We start from the raw sequence: 18,674 nt of genomic DNA on the forward strand, positions 1-18,674 counted from the left end.
ATTGATTTTTATGTTTTCTATGTGTGCCTTAATGGATATCATTGTATTTCTTCCGTCTTGTATTCATTAATTATAATTTAATTTGAGGTACCACACAATAGGTTGTCCTAACTGCTCACTGAGATTTATTTGAGCACATTAGCACAGTGTCTTACTGTACCTCATGGCCTGTGAATCACAGGAGTAAGCAGCCAATACTACTGACTGACAGCCAGGCCCTTGGCCAGTGGACAGGGGGACTGGATGGCAGATCTGTCGCTCACCTGGACAGGTGTGTCCATTGGCCTCAGGCAGCGGAGTGGATCCATGCTGAGGCTATTTCCAGCCAGTGGGACAGCAACATGGGCAGTGGGAGCAGCAGTGCCAACACCACCACAGCTGCCAACAGGTGAGAACAGAATAGTGAGAGATGACATGGACTACAGTATGCCACAGGGAGAAAAGAAAAAAGATTAGCAGGGTGATCTGTATCAAGTACTTGTTTATCCGTTATGTTGCGAGTCTGACTGTTACAAATGTGACCTCACTGTAGTTGAGACAGGAGACAGTGTTTTTGTCTAGGATTTAGTTTTAGTCTAAACTAAAACTTTATATTAAGTTGCAATTTGTGTAATTTAGTAGAACAAAAACGGTTGCTTAAAATATGGAATTTCGCAACGTGTGGTTGAAACGCAACCACATAATAAAAAATTATATGATTTGAGGATAATTTATATAATAACATATAACATGTATATTTTATACTCAACATGGTGTTCCTAAAAACCTTAAAATATGCTTAGAGCACATTATTGAACAAATTGTTAATATCAGTATTCATCACTAGATGGAGGTATTGCCTCAAACACTGCACAGTTGCAAGGTATCAGGATTCTTGGTTCATCACTGTTAAACTCTGGCTGGCTGCGACTACTAATGCATTTGAGGCAATGAACAATTGCCATTTTATATACAAATATTGCACCAGTTTTGATTCAATTAAAAACAAGTGCGTGAACAATATCTGTGGTATTTTCTACGAGAGTTACCGTATTGCAACACGTTTGATTATGCTTTCCATTAACCATTTAGGTAGGCGATGATTTTCATATGTCCGTAGAATAATGGATGTGAAACTACTGACAACATCACAACATGATAATTGGAGTCGTTAAAACGTAATTTAACTAGACAAGACTAACCGTAGTAACCAAATACTGAGTTTTTTCAGGAAACCACAGCACGCCATCCATAGTCACATGTCGGACTCATGCGATGATGCACTCACGCGCCCTGAGCCCTCTGATTGGCTCCTTAACTTTACCAAGCACTTCCACCCCGTAACGGTGTATCATTCCGCGTTGATTATAGTTTCTATAATTTCCTCGATTTTCACAAGAGTAATACTAAAAGAGAGCATTTATGTGAGCAGTCTATAATCAATGCAATAGGTAAATAAGGGTTAAGAAGTTGCATTGTTATTTAATGTTTCTACACTCTCTCGGATGGATATGTCTCAGCATCCCTAGAAAGTAGTTCCGCAGAGTGAGGAACTAGGGAGATCACCTTGAGCATATTTATCACAGTGGAAAGGCACATCGTTCCCTGCAGTTGCTCAGCGAGGTAAGGTGGGTATCCTCAACATGGACTGCTAATTATTCTCTTTAAGTAAACTGATTACTTGTGGGTAAATGATATAACTGCTTTTTAAACCTTTTTGTCTTTTATTGTACATCCTGCAAGCTGGTAAGTCCGGGCATGTATGAGTCAACCACTCGTGGCTTGTTTCCACTCTTAACTTATCTACTTTTTAAATTAACATCATGTTTATCAATGCCCAACACGCCTAAATGTGTATTTCTTTTATGTTACACGAGCCATTTTTAATCCTGTTCTGCTGGTTAGATATCTTTTGTTTTAACAACGTAGAGATTTGCACTTGGACAGACTGAGGGGATTTGTCCGTGCACTCAGCAGATATTTCTGTAACTACCGCACTACGTTTTTGTAATCTTACTTTATTGCTAAACATTGGTATTACATTTAAAATGATAAAATATAAATGTGATGCGTGCAGTGTTGCATTTTCCCTTCCTGTTGCCTCCTCTTGTGGGTGTGGCCGCTGCGTCTTCTCGGCCTCTGATTGGTCAGTTTCTGTGATGACCACTCGATCAGGAAAATGTGACGCAGGATGAGAACGTGACCTTTAGCGCATCGTGTGCAGACTCAGAGCATATTACATTAAATATACGTTTTATCCGGCGACACAAATGCACCAGAGCTTAATCTTCCCTGCATTAGTTGTGTGTTATCGTCGTACTCCTTTAAATGGCGTGGCAGTGAGTTAGTCATTAGAGAGCTTCGTCACAATCATCCTTTGTATACTTCAATATTCCTGTCACACTTTCACAGAAACACCTGAAATACATCTGAAGCTCGTTTTGACTGTTTTAGAAAATGGGAAAACCATTCCATGATAATGTAGTGCACATTGGCTAAGCAGCTACACTGCAGTAGATTGCTGCAGTGCCGCTACAGATAAAATGTCTTGTTGACACTCGTTACATGCGAAGAAAGGCAGGTTTAACTCTCGTTTTTAGCTTTTAGGTAGCTCCCTAATTTACAGCTTAGTTTAACTGTCTTGCTCATTATAGGCATTAAATAAGGCTTGTTTTTCAGCCTGTTCCACAAAAAAAGAAAGATGATTTGATCAAGGCAAGGCTTCGTTTAATTTTACATTTAAAATTGTGACGACATCCTTTATCAAATACATACTACAGCATAAGTAGGATATGCATATGATATGGCCTGCTGTAAAGCCACTTGTGCTGTTTTAATAATTGTTTGGTGTAAAACTCAATTTTGGAGAAACTGTCATTGCTATGTCCTTCCTGTCCCTGTTGACAAAATGGAGTCTTTATCCCAGGGGAACTTTTAGGTTATAATGTCAAGTGACTAGGAAAAGTGTCTTGCTGTTAACTTTTAAATATTTGCCTGTCTGGTCTTTAGTCTCTATCATTCTTTAGATATAAACTGCTGAAATAAATAACAATAAGTAACTATATACTGTCAAATTGTCATTTAAACTGTGGTTCATACTTTGAGTATTACTTTGGTAGGTAATCATTGATATTCAAAGATGATTGCGCATTTTGGAGTCCTTCAGCTACTGGAGTTAATGGATGGGGAAACTATAATTGTTCTGTTCTATATCGGGTTAAAAGTAACTTAATTTGTCGGTTTTTGACCTGGTTTCATGGAAAGGTAGTTTAGTTGCAGCTGATCTGGTTGTCAGTGCAGTAGGCCTTTTGCAGCTGGTGCTGCTCTCATGAAGCCCCCTCCCCACCAAAACTGCATGTTTGCTGACTAATGCTATGTGGAGGCATGCGGTAGAAGACTACCAATTATGGGTAAATCCCTTTTGCTACTTCAGACGCACTTGACTGACTGCACTGACTCAATTTGAGGTAAGGTGCTTGGGTTAAAAAAAAAAGAGCCACATTTACCATGCGTATTTTAATTGCATTGAACATGCACAGCATTCTTTAACATTAAGTAACTTAAATGGACCCTTATCTGCTCTTGTTTTGGAGTATACAGGCCTTGTTTACTGGCCCACATAGTGTAAATACCATAGTACATGCAGAGTGATGTCTGCAAACAACTCTGCATGCTGTGCGTTATTATTAGCCATGAGGCAGTTTTTAGGCCTGGGGGGTTATATGACCTAGGTTAGTGCTGCACTGTGGTGTGTCGTGGTAGAAGTCTCATGTACGTTCATTGTTTCCGGTCATGGCGATTGCTCGGTCACAGAAGGATCTGTCGGTTTCCATTATCCTCATTGAAGGGATTTACTCTTGAGCATCCGAATGTGTCCTACGCATGCACACGCACTGCAGCGGTCGGATCTGCTTGGACTGCTGTTGCAGGGAGGGGTTTTCTCATTGGTGTTGGAAGCTGCAACACGCTGGGGTTGTTCTGGAGGTCATTGGCTGTAAGGTGTCTGTTTGTTCCCAGGAGCAACAGTAACATCCACTGGGGGTATGTACTGCAACTTTCACAACGGTGCTTGTTTGAGTGAGTGCGACTGAAAAATGGTCTACTGTATGTGAGCCCACTAGGATAAGCCCGATGTTGCGTCACATCCATAGTAAATGATACTGAATGTCATTGCATCCTGATAGCAATGCTACTACTGCATGGCTGCTCATGTTTGCACAGGTGTGTGATAAGGAATAATGAAAAAGACAGACCAAGATGGTGACTGAGAGCATGTTAACAGAGAGTATGTTTCAAAGGTGGAAGGGATTGGAGGGGATTATTAGCAGCCAGATCTAAAATTAGCTCTCTGTCAGGGTTACTACGCCTGCTGTTGGCCAACGGTAGCTGCTAACTGGCTGTTCCGGGGTCAGAAACACTATCCATATCTTTCATTCTGCCAATTATGAAATGTTGTACCTCCATAACAACATTACTGCACTTGGTGAAGGATAGTCACTACCTGATTATTTTTTTTAAATGTTTTATCAGGAGAAGATGTCACATTCCCTCTGATACTTTAGCTCTGTGATAACACCTCAGCTGAGGACACAGGCAGAGGATGACCTTTCATATACTTACTTGTTGACTGATGAAATCTGACCCCATGAGAGTAATTCAATTACATATTGCCAATTTGTGTTGGGACACACATTTCAAGTCCTGGAAATGTTGAGCTGAGGGGAAATAAGCTAAAGAGAAATTAAAACATGACACTTCCTTAATAAGGCTTGCTGTAAACGGAGGAAAATTATGATTTTAAATGGAAAGACATTATGCTAAAGCTTTCTCGGTTGCTGTAATCACATTATCTTGCAGTGGCAACTAGTCTGAAGCTATGAATCTGAAGTCAGACAATTTAATGACAAATGGATCTTTGCAATGAACTGCCTTAAACCTACTCTCAACTTTTCCCCAGTACCTCCCCTTTCACTGTTGAAACTAACTGCTAGCATTGCATTGTCTTTAGTATTGGATTAAACTGTGAAGTTGTAATCTTTATTGGTCATGCTGCAGTAGCAAACCATTTGCGGAAGATACTTTACTAGATGGCTTCAATTAGCATTAGAGTTCAATGTCTATAGTTATTCTTAAAAGGCAATTTGTTTATTCAAAGAGACCTTCATAAGTCAATATTGCCTCAAATACTGAATCATATAAAATATGCAACAGGCCAGGGTAACGCATATGCTCCTGTTTGAGAAGCTGTAGCCAACAAAGATCTGATGTTTTTAATAGAAAAGAACATAAAACACTTAACTCAATATTACCATCGTCAGGTGTAACATGTATGTTTATTCTAATTCTGGTAATTTGTCATTTAAATTCACATTTAGTTAAGACCACTATTCTGTTTCATAAATACGTTTATAAAATAGTGGCTGCCAATATGCAGACTCTCTTTGATTCCCCCCTCTGCAGTCTTTTCCTGTGGTTCAGTCCACTAGGTCGTCAGCGCCCAGCCTTGCCCATAGTTGTGTGTTGCAGTAGTGGGATGTGACTGTGCTCACGTACAGCAGTGGTCTGCCCCTCTCCTGTTACATCATCAGCAAGGAGACCCAATGAAAAGAGCCTGCTGGTATACGGGTCTGCATGGAATCCCCACTGTGATGCATTCGATTCGTTTTTTTCAGAGAGGCTCAATGATCGTGTCTTTAGGCGCAGTTGTACCAACCATAGATTCAGGCTATGTATTTGTTCCCGTAGATTTGGTTTGCAGATAAAAGGATCCATTACGACACACATTCTAAAACAACAGCGGACAAATGTCCTGCAGCAATAAAAAAAATGTGCCATCCTCTGTCTATTTTCCAGCTCTCCTCCCTTTACGCACACATCAGCCTTTGCAGTTTTTGCTTTTCAAGATGGCAAAATGTTCTTTTGTTTGTTTTGTAACTGACTTGAAAAATCTATTGCCGAACAGACACCCTTCTGGGTCTAGATTAGCATCTTTTCCCACGTTTGCACTTCCTGTTAAGTCTCAGCAATTCAGAACAGGTCTAGAGGGAATCCTATAAGGTTGACAGGGTTCGTCCCTTAAAGAGATATCAGTCACCCTGTTGCTCTGCCAAAGAACCAACCAGTGAGAGTGTTCTTTGTTGAAGTGCACTTTATAATTTAAACAAAGGGAACCTGATCTCTCTGCTTGGTGTTTTGTACTCCAGTCCGTAGTAGTCATTTTATTCTTCAAGTTATTGAGTAAAACGTTCCTAGGGATAATGGTACCTTCTATCAACTACTTTCACATCCTTCTTATATTTAATCTATTTCACGATTGTTTTACATTAAGTTCTACTTGTGTTATCATAATCCTTAATTTGTGTTTCTCATTAGACAATCTTTTTTTTTATTGTAAAATACTCTCGTTATCCTTGTTTGGGAAATTGCCTTATACGTCTAAAATGTATGATCGTATATAATATTATGTACTGTATTCTCACAATGTATTGTTGATGGGATCTATGGAGTGTGAGAAGAAGAGGAGGGGGACAGAGTGCACATCTAATCCCACTTGGGTAGATGTGGATCATTGATAATGCAGTAGAGACATGTAGGTATTCTGCCCACTGAATTTCCACTCTTATCTCACGAGTATCAATAGAAGCAAGATGTTGTCCAGAAGAGTTTCACTTAAAGTAAATTAAAATAAAACAGTGCCACTTTCTCCCCACCTCACGAGGATCCAGTACTTGACTTGAACACGTTTCTGCTTGCTATCAAATCAGATGGCCTGTTATGTGACCACAACATAACAGGCTGATGAGGAATGTTGCTTCTACTACAGAGTATTCCTGCTATACACCTAGCTTTATTGCTACCAGTTGAGACATGGCCCAACGTTAATGCGTTTATGGAGTGCTCATAATTATGCCAGGAAGACAAAAGGGAAATGTTAAAGCAAGGCTTTAAGCACCCGGTTTGCACATGACAGTATTGAGACATTTCACAAGTGCACAGGATACGATGTAATATCTCTTCTGTGCTACGGTGCACAGTACTATTTTGTTCCTGTTCTGGTTGAAAAGAAATGATGAAAGCTTGGCAGGTCAAGCCCTGTAGCTGTGCTTCGTGCTGGTGTCGTTGCCATGGGTGACTCAGCAAAAAGTGGGTGGGAACAGCATGTACGATCAGCTATACTGCTCCACTTGCATGATCATGGCAGCAGTGAGGTGCAATGCAGAAGAATTAACACATCCTTTGGCGATTCATATCCACCTTCAGAAGATGGGTGTTTCCCTCAGGTGTCATATTCATAGGTGTATTCACTGTAGAAGATGATTTTGTGCAAATTAGCTTAAAAAAACACTTTAATTTAACAACAATTCCAGTGGCAACATTTCATTAGTCTGTATTGTGCTGTCTTGGTGGCTGCAGTAAGTAAAATAATAGACATGCTGGAGGTGAATAACAACCATTTCTAAACCTGTAGTACGTCAGCAAGCAACGTGATCATTTCACTTTACTATCACAAGGTTAGCTTCAAATCAGGATTAAGTGCAGTCAGTGTGTTGAGAAGGAACGTCAGCGGGGGGGATCCGGTGCCAATACTTTCTGGCCAGGGTGACCTCGGTGGGAATTAAATCCCTCACCCGAGATCTCTCAATCCACTGATTTATCCTAGAGTTGACCACAGTGAAATTGTGCTTGCTACAAACCCAACTGTTGTTTCATGTAACACAATTTAACCAGCAATGGTTTAAAAGTAATATTCTGTTTTTAACTTTTGGAAGGATTTCAGTATTCCTGACCTGGTCCAACCAAAGAAAGCTCTCCTTTTTTATATATTAACTATTTTCTCAATTTTTCTTTTGGGCAGGACTCCTAAGTTTGCACCAGTGAACACCATGCCTCAATCAAAGAACGTAGACCTGGGCTCTGCCTTCATCCAGACGCAGCAGCTCAACGCTGCCATGGCCGACACCTTCCTGGAACACATGTGCCTGCTGGACATCGACTCCGAGCCCACCACCGCTCGTAACACTGGCATCATCTGCACCATCGGTTAGTGAACATGTATGGTGGCTATCAGGGCTGCAACGTGACAGCTTGATAGTAGCATTTATTTTCAGGAATAGTTTATTACTGTTATTAGGTTAATTATAAGGTTTTAAAAGTTATAAGGTTGAATGTTACCTTAATTGTTTCTCTTCGATGCCTGCCTGCAGGGCCAGCCTCCCGCTCTGTGAGTATGCTGCAGGAGATGATCAAGTCTGGCATGAACATTGCTCGTCTGAACTTCTCCCATGGCACACATGAGGTGGGTCTTAACTTAACTCTTAACATTGTTAAAAGTCACGTATAAACAGTGCTGATCATTTCCACCCAGGTATGATGTAGCAGTGTTTAACTCTTTGCATTAAAAAAAGCTCTGGTGCCGGGCAACAACGTCATTTATTTTTTAAATATCATCCGAATCAGCTCGGCACCCTAAGAAAGATTAGGTCAGCAAGCATGCATATAACCTGCATAAGATTACAGTCTGGGTTTACTAACTAGCTCATCTCAAAGTGTCACAAAATGGCACATGCTCTGTTTAGTATTTACACTGTATTGGATATATTGGAGGACAGATGTATAAAGAGGCTGAGACAAGCTGCTCCACTCACTTGAAAGCATCCAGTGGAATGATCTGTGCACAATAAGATCTGAGCCAAAGTTAATTTTGAAGTTAAAATGTTGAAGCAAAAGTCCAACATGTATAATCTAAACACACAACCCCAGAAGTGGAAATGACTGTGGAGACAGAATGGCTGCTTGCCACCAGTTTATGTAAAAGGCCTTTTTTTTTTTATCGGGCCGTCAGTCCAGGTGAGCTGAACTTACTGACAACCTGACTCCGACCTCCACACTCCTGCAGGGACAATCCTGTGTGAATGGTCATTATGTTAAACAACAGATAATGCAATCAGAAAATAGAATCATCCACATACGATAAGTGAGGCTGTTTGACACTTGAACGTTTTCATAGTGTCAATTTAATCAGTTGTCATTTAACATTATCTTTAGATGACCTTATAGATTAAGAATCCGCTAGATGCAATAATTCATTTTTAGCTCTTCAATTTAAAAAAAACGTAAGTTTCCTGCAGTAGAATCATTTTTAGAAGATATGTTTTATTCGAAAACTAAATATGAAAAGTATCTGAGTTGTTTCAATAAAATCAAAGGTTAGTGAAATAAATTAGAGCTTTGTTGGCTTTGGGTGCTATATGCCAACTGTAGCTTCCTGCCCTGCCCTTGTGTACCTTTATCTCCTCAGCAGGGAGCACACCTAGACTCTGTAAGTGTGTGTGTGTGTGTACACGACCAAGGTCAGTCCACTGTAAAGCAAAGAAGGAAGTGGAAAGTGCTCCTGTTGCAAGTCTTATTCTTTTCACTACCAGTAATGCTGATATAGAAACTAGCTGAACATTAACTGGAGTTTCACTTTCGTTGTGTAGAAAATGAAGTAAACTGTCTTGACCCTGACCTACACTCTCATACAGTCAGCTGATCCTTGGTCACATTGGTCTTAAAACATTACCCTGCATTCATCTCTAGCACAAACGCTTTGTGGCATTTCAAATCCTGTAGCCTCAGACTGTGTGAGAATACATGTTAATTGCAGCTATAAGTGTTTTGGCCACTGCGTTAAGGTCTAACTTTGGATAATTATAACTTTTGTATTTCTTTAATGGTAGTTGGTGAGACCATCCAGGCTTTCTTTTAGTGGCAGTGAGTGTAGCATTAGCTCAATGTGTTGCCAGCGTGGAAGGCAGCCAATGTGATTACCTGCCACTTAAGTTATTACTGAAAGCTCTGGTTACACAGGGGTGGGCATTTTAAGCCATGAAGGAGAGGCTGTCTTTAAAGTCACAGACAATGCGCTACATAATAAATGGCCTGTACTAAAGGGACAAGATGGCTGCAGCAGTAATGTGACCGAACTGGCTTACTATAAAGTTCTCTTCCATCTATACACACTTCAATCAAGGGCACAATCAATGACATTCAATATCCTTAACCTGAGATCTCTTGGTTATTGTGCAATAAGATTCCTCAGTGAAACATAACCCGTCAGTCTGGGTGGTATAAAAAGGACCGTATGACCCCGTAGTGATGCTCACAGTGTGACTCATGTTTATGACTGGACGAGTTGTCAGACACACCTTCTCTTTCAGTTTCCCTGGCCTGATTTGTATGTCTGGCGTATAAAACGTATTCAATCCATCTCAATTACCAGTGCCTCTGATACGTTTTAATTTCATTGTTTGCGATGGGACAAGAAAATGGATTAGAGGTGATAGGTGTGATCACAATACATCACTGTGCTGTTCATCAGCTTGCTTATTGTTATATTTTAAAATGTTATACTTGTCTTCCTTTCTGTAGTACCATGCACAGACCATTAAGAACATTCGTGAGGCATGCGGGAGCTTCGAGCCTGGCAGCATCCAATACAGGCCCATTGGCATCGCCCTGGACACCAAGGGCCCAGAGATCAGGACCGGCCTCATCAAGGGAGTGAGTATTTTTGTAGTCCCTTTTTTTTTTTTTTAAAGGTCACCTATTATGCAAAATCCAATTGTTCCTGTTTTTATACATACCGTATTTTCCGGACTACAAGTCGCACCTGAGTATAATTCGCTTTTTGTCAAAACGTGTCGTTAAGAGAAAAGAAAACATAAATAAGTCTCTTTTATCCACTGTAGTCTCCATCTTCTGTGTCGCTGTGAAGGTCTCACCATCACCGAGCTAGCTGTCCATCCAGTTAAACACTTTCAAAGAGACTCAGGCACAGAGGTCAGCTTTACTGAAGTTTAATGAAACTGAACACAATACAGACATGGCAACCTGTTATTAACTGCCCGACTGACGAGCTGAATAAACAAAATGATCCACGCAGTGAGCTACGGCACATAATACTGATACGCTAATTAGCCTAGCCGCTAATTAGCTTAGCCACTCGGAATTCTCACTGTATTATTTATACAGTTGCTGTTAAACACTTCCGCCAACTCCGGTGTGGATGAAGCAGCATGTCCCGCTCCGGGCTGTCCTCAGACTCTCCATCAGAATCAGCTCCGATTAGAGCTTTCTGAATCCCGACAGGATGGTGTCGGTCGTCAGTGAAGCCCGTGCTGTGTCCATCCATCCCACAACATCCTGGAAAGTTACATGACGCATCCTCCCAGTTGCCGTGACTTTTTTCTTCTTCGGTGGTACAGCAGTTTTCAGTTATCACGATTGTATAGGGAGGATGTGGACTAGTGCGTTTGTGTTGGGATCTGGTTGGGATTAGGGGAGCACAGGTTCAAACCCCACTGCAGTCAGCATGTCGTTGTGTCCCTGGGCAAGACACTTCACCCCAAATGGCTCCTGACAGGTAAAAATAAATGCGATTTATAGTCCGGAAAATACGGTAAACATGTGTCCCCTCCGTGTAAAGACATTCTGAAAGTTTCAGGAACAAAGATTCTCTCTCTTTTTGTCCTGATCCATTTCTATATAAACCTGTCTGAAAATGAGCTGATCAGATTTTGGCCACTTTATGATGTCATCACGATGTTTTGGCTTGAGTAACCATTAGCCAATCAGCAACCAAGGTAACCCCCCCCCCACCCCATCACCTGAATCTCCTCCTAGAGCACCATTGTGTTCTTTGTAACCAAATGTCTCTCAGAGGGGCGTGGGGAGGGGCTCCTTATTTTCATCTAAAGTAACAGACAGAGAATCAGCACTTTGGAAACAGGGCTGAAACAGAGGGGATTATGGGTAATGCTGCAATGATCCGTTTGGTGTTTATATATCTGAGACTTATAATAAATTAATGAAAAACAGTGTCATAGGGGACCTTTTTTTAAATGGCTTTTTTAGCTGTTCACAATGATAACATTCAGCATGAAAAGAAACCAAACAGAAATTAAGTTGACTGTTAATGATTTGACAGAGCGGCGAAGCTGAGGTGGAGCTGAAAAAGGGCAACATGCTCAAGGTAACCCTGGACGATACTTACGCAGACAACTGCAGCGAAGAAGTCCTGTGGCTCGACTACAAGAACATCACCAAAGTGGTGGAAATCGGCAGCAGGATCTACATTGACGACGGACTCGTATCCCTGCAGGTCAAGGAGATTGGTGAGTGAAGCACTGTCGACCATTCATAAAATCACTTCTGGTCTATTAGAAAACACTACCAATTAACAAGGTAGAAAAGTCTTCAGCCCGTTAATATGTTCTTGTGTCTCCAGGTTCTGATTTCCTCATGTGCGAGATTGAGAACGGCGGCACCATTGGAAGCAAGAAGGGCGTGAACCTGCCCGGTGCTGCCGTGGATCTGCCAGCTGTTTCAGAGAAGGACATCCAGGACCTGCAGTTCGGTTTGGAGCACGGAGTCGACATGGTGTTCGCGTCCTTCATCCGCAAAGCAGCAGATGTGGAGGCTGTCAGAGCCGTGCTGGGAGAGAAAGGCAAAGACATTAAGATCATCAGCAAGCTGGAGAACCACGAGGGTGTCCGCAGGTGTGTGTGGATGAAGAATTATATGTAGATCTTTCATCTAAATCCTGGTTAGAGTTGATTTATCGTATTTATGGATTTTTGTACATTTCGGTATTTAAATTATTCAGGGGTCATTAAAAACCTGGAAAAGTCATGAAAATGCAAATTCCAGGTCCTGGAAAAGTTATGGAAAACAATATTTTTCCCAAAGTCATGGAAATGTAACCAAAGTTGCATCAAATATAATTTATATTTTATCAAATCGCCGATATAGTAATACTATAACGATAATAAATACTGTTTAGTAATGAAACGTAAAATGGCATTTAACTGACGAGGTATTTTGCTGGTGAGATGTTTACAATCACACCCTCTAGTCTACAGTGGCTTTAGTCTGTGGGAGCTAGTAAGCCTACTATTTGTTTTAGATAGGCACAACATGTCTCATATACAGACCTTATTTTCCAGCTTACCATGTTCAAATTAAAATGTTTCAGTGGTACCGCTGAGAGAGTGATTGTTTTTGGTCATGGAAAATGAGGTAAAAGTCATTGGTGAAAAAGTGTATGAACCCTGATTATTGTTTCCTGTGCAGATTTGATGAGATCATGGAGGCCAGCGATGGCATCATGGTTGCCCGTGGCGACCTGGGAATTGAGATCCCAACAGAAAAGGTCTTCCTGGCCCAGAAGATGATGATCGGTCGCTGCAACAGAGCTGGCAAGCCAATCACATGTGCAACTCAGGTTAGAGCAAAGCACAGTACACCACTTTCTCTACAGCTGATTATTATTTATTAAAGAGTGGCTCCACGGTCCCAACACTGGACGGCTTGTCGCGGGCAGGAGGTGCTGCCGTACTGACATTTATTGTTGAACATTTTTTTGTATGTTTGTCTTCTGTCTGTGGGATGTTGTTTGCCCTGGTGTTAAGCAGTATTCACGTTGTTACTCTACCTATTTTTCTATAAAGTGAAGTTACCTACTTTTGATACATGCTCTGATAGAATAACTGTATGCTGTTGAGAAAACCCAATCAACAAAGTAAAAAAAAGCTGCTTAGACATCTGAATATCTGCGGGCGTGTTAACCTAAAGGAGGGCAGACTGGGTTTAATGTTCAGAGACGGAACTTGAGCATTGGTTGATAAAAGGCTGTTTCTTCCCACTCAGATGTTGGAGAGCATGATCAAGAAGCCCCGTCCCACCCGCGCTGAGGGCAGCGACGTAGCCAACGCCGTGTTGGACGGAGCCGACTGCATCATGCTAAGCGGAGAGACCGCCAAGGGAGACTACCCTCTGGAGGCGGTACAGACACAGCACAAGGTGAGTTCATATATACTCAATACACATATTCGAATATTTTATCAAAATCAAAGCATAAAGAATTGTTTTAAAAAATAAATAGAGATTATTGATTGGAGAAATTAAGGGGAGGATCTTGTATGATTTTCATTTTCAACTAAGCATGCTAACACTTGGAAGCTGCTCTTTCTCGTTTCCTATTTTTTGTGTTCTCTTGAACACATCAATGACTTTTGGTTTTCTATGACGCAGCACCTTCTTGTATTTTCCTCTTGGCTTAACATCTGCTATAAAAGCTGCAGCAGGATTGTTAGGCCAACCGGAAATGACTTGTTTATTTTTCCATCCACTTGTTTCCAGTTAATCTGTCCACCTGCTTTATGGTAGGCTCATGAAAACTCAGTGGAGGAACAATCATCTTTTTAATCAGTTTAATAATAATGACATTGAGATTTCAAATAGATGGAACATCCTTCTTCATCTTCCAAATGATAGGAAGTAGTGTATTTATGAAGGAGCCATTGTGTTTGTCTGTATTTTAGAAACATCTTTGATTCATTCATGATTTACTAATTATTGATCATTACCAATGCTGACGATGGATTAAGAAAATATCATGCTTAAAATGTGTTTATGTTTTATGTTCAGTCAGGGACAGACATAAGTAGAACACTTTTGAAACTCTCTCATGAATAAGGTCTTGATGAATTCTTACATTAGAATCACCATGGATACTGCACTTAATGCTGTCTTCTTGTAGCCTAACATCCCCTGCTCTGTACGCTGCTATGCAGATGCAGGAGTGACTCAGCATTACTGCGCCCTTGCCTTTGAGCTTGCTGCTCTAAGCTGAATTTGTATCAGGTTCTTAAAAATCCAAAGGAAAGCAGCCACTGACCCAGAACCGTGCTTTAGTAGAGACTCGTGTTTTGACTTAACGTCTTCTTAGCCCTTTCATCGGGCGTCATCTTCTTCTCATGTCCTTTAATGCTTCTGAAGCTTTTCTTGTTCCTTCTTCCTGTACTTCTTTTAACCATTTCTTCACACTATTGTGCAGTGCATGGCATTTTCACTCAAACTCTTTTTTTCTCCTCCCAGTTGATTTAAGATTAGATTTTTTTTTTTATAGTTTTAATTTAATCAAATGTATTTTTGGGGTTTTATTTGATTAAGCTAATCTTAGTCCATATTATCCCTAACCAAATTTGTGTTAAGGATAAAAAGTCTTTTTGTAACTTTATCCCATCAGGACAGTTCACACAGCTCCAGATTAGCATGGGTTGTATTAAACTGTGTTTATTTATTAACCAAATGTTAAGTGTTGTGTTTTTCTGGATATGTTTTAATGTTGATGTTTCCCCCCCGCTAAACTACACCCTAACTCTTCTATTGAATGTCCTGCCTTTCCTCTCCTTCTGTCTCCTTTCTTTGTACTTAACTTGTTCTTGTTGTATGTCTCTAACATTGTCCTTCTCTGTTTCCCATTTATTTTCTCCACTAATTTCCCCTCTGCCTGTGCGTGTTGCGGGAATGCCTCTGCTTGATGCATCTTGCCCTCACGTGTGCCAGATTGCTCGTGAAGCCGAGGCGGCCATGTTCCACCGGCAGGTGTTCGAGGACCTGCGTCGCTCCACGCCGCCCTGCACAGACCCCGCAGAGGCTATTGCTATCGGTGCTGTCGAGGCCTCTTTTAAGAGCTTAGCCTCTGCCATGATTGTGCTCACTGGCTCTGGAAGGTAGGCAGGTCCCACAGGTGGAGGAGGACAGTGATGGCGTAGTTAAGGATTCAGAGAGGGAGTGTAGGGCCGGACAGGGACTGAATCAGGAAGTAACTGAGAGAGACTGGCAAACGCCTAAACTAAAAAGTTGTACTGATTTTTTTTATTTGATAATGTTTTGAGGGAACTCTTTTCCTCATTAAGCCAAAACTGAAGTGGAGTCTAGCAGCGCATTTGCCAGTCTCTCCTAGTTGTGTGAATGACTCTGCGTGAGGCAGTGTGGGTGATTGAGAGTAACCCCCCCACCCCACCCTCCTCCATGGTCCCTCTGGGCTCAGATAGCACGAGAGGCCGAGGCGGCCACCTTCCACAGACGGCTGTTTGAGGAGCTGAGGAGAAGCTCCAAGCTGACCAGAGACCCGTCTGAGGCTGTGGCCGTCGGCGCCGTCGAGTCCGCCTTCAAATGCTGCGCTAGCGCCCTGATAGTCCTCACCAAGACCGGGAGGTAAGACAGACGAGGAGGGGGAGAGGTTGAAGGGTCCTCCTGAAGGTAAAGTGTCGCCAGCGCTGCTCCTAATTGTTCCTCGAACACCTCATTTGCTCTTACAGATCCCCCTCCTTTCATTGTGTGTGTGTCAGAAGTGCGCTGTGTGTGGGGAGATGAGATAGCAACAGATTTAATTTGTGGTTGTCATGAGCACAGTCCAAATGTCCGTCGTTAAGCCCACTGACTCATCGATTACTTGCATTAATCATCAGACCTGTAAAATGGGGTTTCTTGGCAAAGAATTTTGCCAAAGCATTTTCTTCAGTGTTTCAAATTTCATGGAGTGGACGAAGGCCAATTAGTTGACTAATTCACAAGGAGGTCAGACCTACTCACCAAAAACCCAGCATAAAGATGATCTGAAGTCTAAATGAACCAGAGTATCTGAAATAACCTGTTGTGTGTAGTGTGCAGATTTTAATCTTACTGAATTGCTTTAATTAATTTGAATGGAGTTCATTTACATGTTAGGTTAACGGCTTATGCATTACTAAAGTTATATTCAGTGCAATACAATATTTATCTTAAAATGGTACTGTTGAATGTTTATCTAAATCGTCTATACTAAATATGTTGACATCATTCAGCTTCTTACTGACAGTAACTGCATTTTGTGTAAGCATGACTTTTTTCAATAATTGTTAGTCATAACTTTGCAGTCATTAGTTTAAAAGAAAAGACTCAACATGTGAGGAAATTGTTTAAACCTGTTTCTGTGTGTGTGTGCAGGTCCGCCCACCTGATCTCCAGGTACAGGCCCCGCGCCCCCATCATCGCTGTGACCCGTAACGCTCAGACGGCTCGCCAGGCTCACCTGTACCGCGGCATCTTCCCCGTCCTCTACACCAACCCCTCCCACGACGTGTGGGCCGAGGACGTCGACCTGCGCGTCAACTTTGCCATGGATATGGGTTAGTGTCTTAGTTTCCTTTTAACTTGGGTTTTTCTTTTATTACAGTTTCATCTCTTCGTCAGACCAAATGTTGAGCTGTATATTTGTTTTTATCTCCACATTAAGTCACAAAGCCTTCTGATGTTTGCTCGCTGAATATTACCCATCATGTCTCCTCATTAAAAGTGTATTTTAGTATTTAACAGTGCAGAACAACAAGTGTAGATTTGAGACAATGTAACATTCTCTCAGGATAACATAATGTATTTAAATGTTGGATGCTTTGTTTCCAGGTAAGGCCCGAGGCTTCTTCAAAGAGGGAGACGTTGTCATCGTGCTGACCGGCTGGCGTCCAGGCTCCGGTTACACCAACACCATGCGTGTGGTTCTGGTGGCCTGAACAGTCTCCATCCACCTTCATTAATGTTTCATAGCGCTTCACCCTGCACTCCAGCTCATAGCCCCCCCCCCCAGTGCAACAGCTGGGCTCATAGACTCAAACACTGAACAACTAATAATGTAGGCAATGATGCAATTAGAGTACAGCCTTCATGGCTATCGAGCTGTTTTGGGTGGAGTTTTGATTCGTACACTTTATGTCTCATTCCTTTCATATCTCTAAATCAAAACCAGTCCGCAGGGCCTCAGATTTAAACACCTTGACCAGAAACTGCTGTATTTATTCAATCCAACACTTATTATTTAAGGTGAATCAGTGTTAGAGTGAATGCTTCCTGGTCTGTGTGCATACTGCCTCCTGTTTAGGTGGAGTTGGGGTTAGGGCTATCTTTTAAAAAGGGCAACTTGAGGACTGTAACGTTGTACCGATACAACTCCTCTGCCGATATAACGAACAAACTTGTTACATCCTAAATCAAAGGGCTCCACCTCTCCACCCAAACAGATCCTCGTGTAGTGCTGTCTGTTTGAAGTGCCCTCTCCAGCTATCACTGTACTTGTGACACGTGTTGCACTCCTTATTCACTCCAGACAATGTTACATTCAATGTTATACTTAACTTCTGTAAATTGTTTTGTTTTGGGACATCCAATACTACTTATATTTTGTCAAACTCAAGAGAAATGTTAGTGTTGGATGTTCAGAGTTGTTTGAGCTAGTTACTGTATTTGTGACATAAAAGCCTTTACCGTTAATTGAATTGGAGCATATTTATTTTGAATCTCGTGGTTTAATAAAGTTGAGTGATTATAAAAGAGCACTTTTAGGGTATTTCCAAAGGGGACCTGATGAAGGGATGACACCCAGTCCCTCTCGACTCCAGTGGGTAAGGGGTCGCCCCCCTCTGCTTTTCTTTCTCCTTTTTATGTTGGTGAGCCACTGTAGCTGTCTTTTTGTGTCTAACATGCTTTTGATTGTAACGCTAGAGTGTCTGAACTAACTAAATGTAAAGAGGTATTATAACGTTTAGCTGGTGTACTGAGCTGTCCTTAAAGACTGGATTTCCATCAATAAAAGAGATGAGCACTTAACTTAACTCTGCCTGATGTTTTGTTTGACAATGAATAATCATGGGTGGTTCTACATAATCTTTAGGGAAGGGTCCCGGGTAGTCTAAACATAGTAATAGTCTAAAACAGTTGAATCGCCTGCTAATGGGTGCAGGGTTTTTCATTCAAAATAATTTCTTTCTCCAAGAATGCATCTGCATGGAGTTAAAATACATGTATTAAGGTTAATTTCTTATACAATACTAGAC

The 18,674-nt window shown here is 41.4% G+C and overlaps 1 protein-coding gene across 4 annotated transcripts; it reads left to right on the forward strand.

Moving 5' to 3' along the window:
- Positions 1–1,471: 1,471 nt before the first annotated feature.
- pkma (pyruvate kinase M1/2a) lies at positions 1,472–18,452 on the forward strand. Of its 4 annotated transcripts, none has more exons than XM_079667265.1 (11): positions 1,472–1,607; positions 7,835–8,019; positions 8,184–8,275; positions 10,390–10,521; positions 11,948–12,134; positions 12,248–12,518; positions 13,093–13,243; positions 13,669–13,821; positions 15,370–15,536; positions 16,795–16,976; positions 17,251–18,452. In XM_079667265.1, exons 2-11 carry the CDS (start codon positions 7,863–7,865, stop codon positions 17,355–17,357), a joined length of 1,599 nt encoding a protein of 532 aa, XP_079523391.1. In that variant the 5' UTR covers positions 1,472–1,607; positions 7,835–7,862; the 3' UTR covers positions 17,358–18,452. The 4 variants fall into 4 exon arrangements, with proteins under 4 accessions (XP_079523391.1, XP_079523392.1, XP_079523389.1 ...); XM_079667266.1 differs by having other exon boundaries at positions 1,480–1,602; XM_079667263.1 differs by lacking the exon at positions 1,472–1,607 and adding an exon at positions 3,734–4,020.
- The last annotated feature ends 222 nt before the right edge of the window (positions 18,453–18,674 follow it).

Source organism: Notothenia rossii, assembly GCF_949606895.1.
Source record: "Notothenia rossii genome assembly, chromosome: 2".
NCBI classification, from domain to species: Eukaryota; Metazoa; Chordata; class Actinopteri; order Perciformes; family Nototheniidae; genus Notothenia; species Notothenia rossii.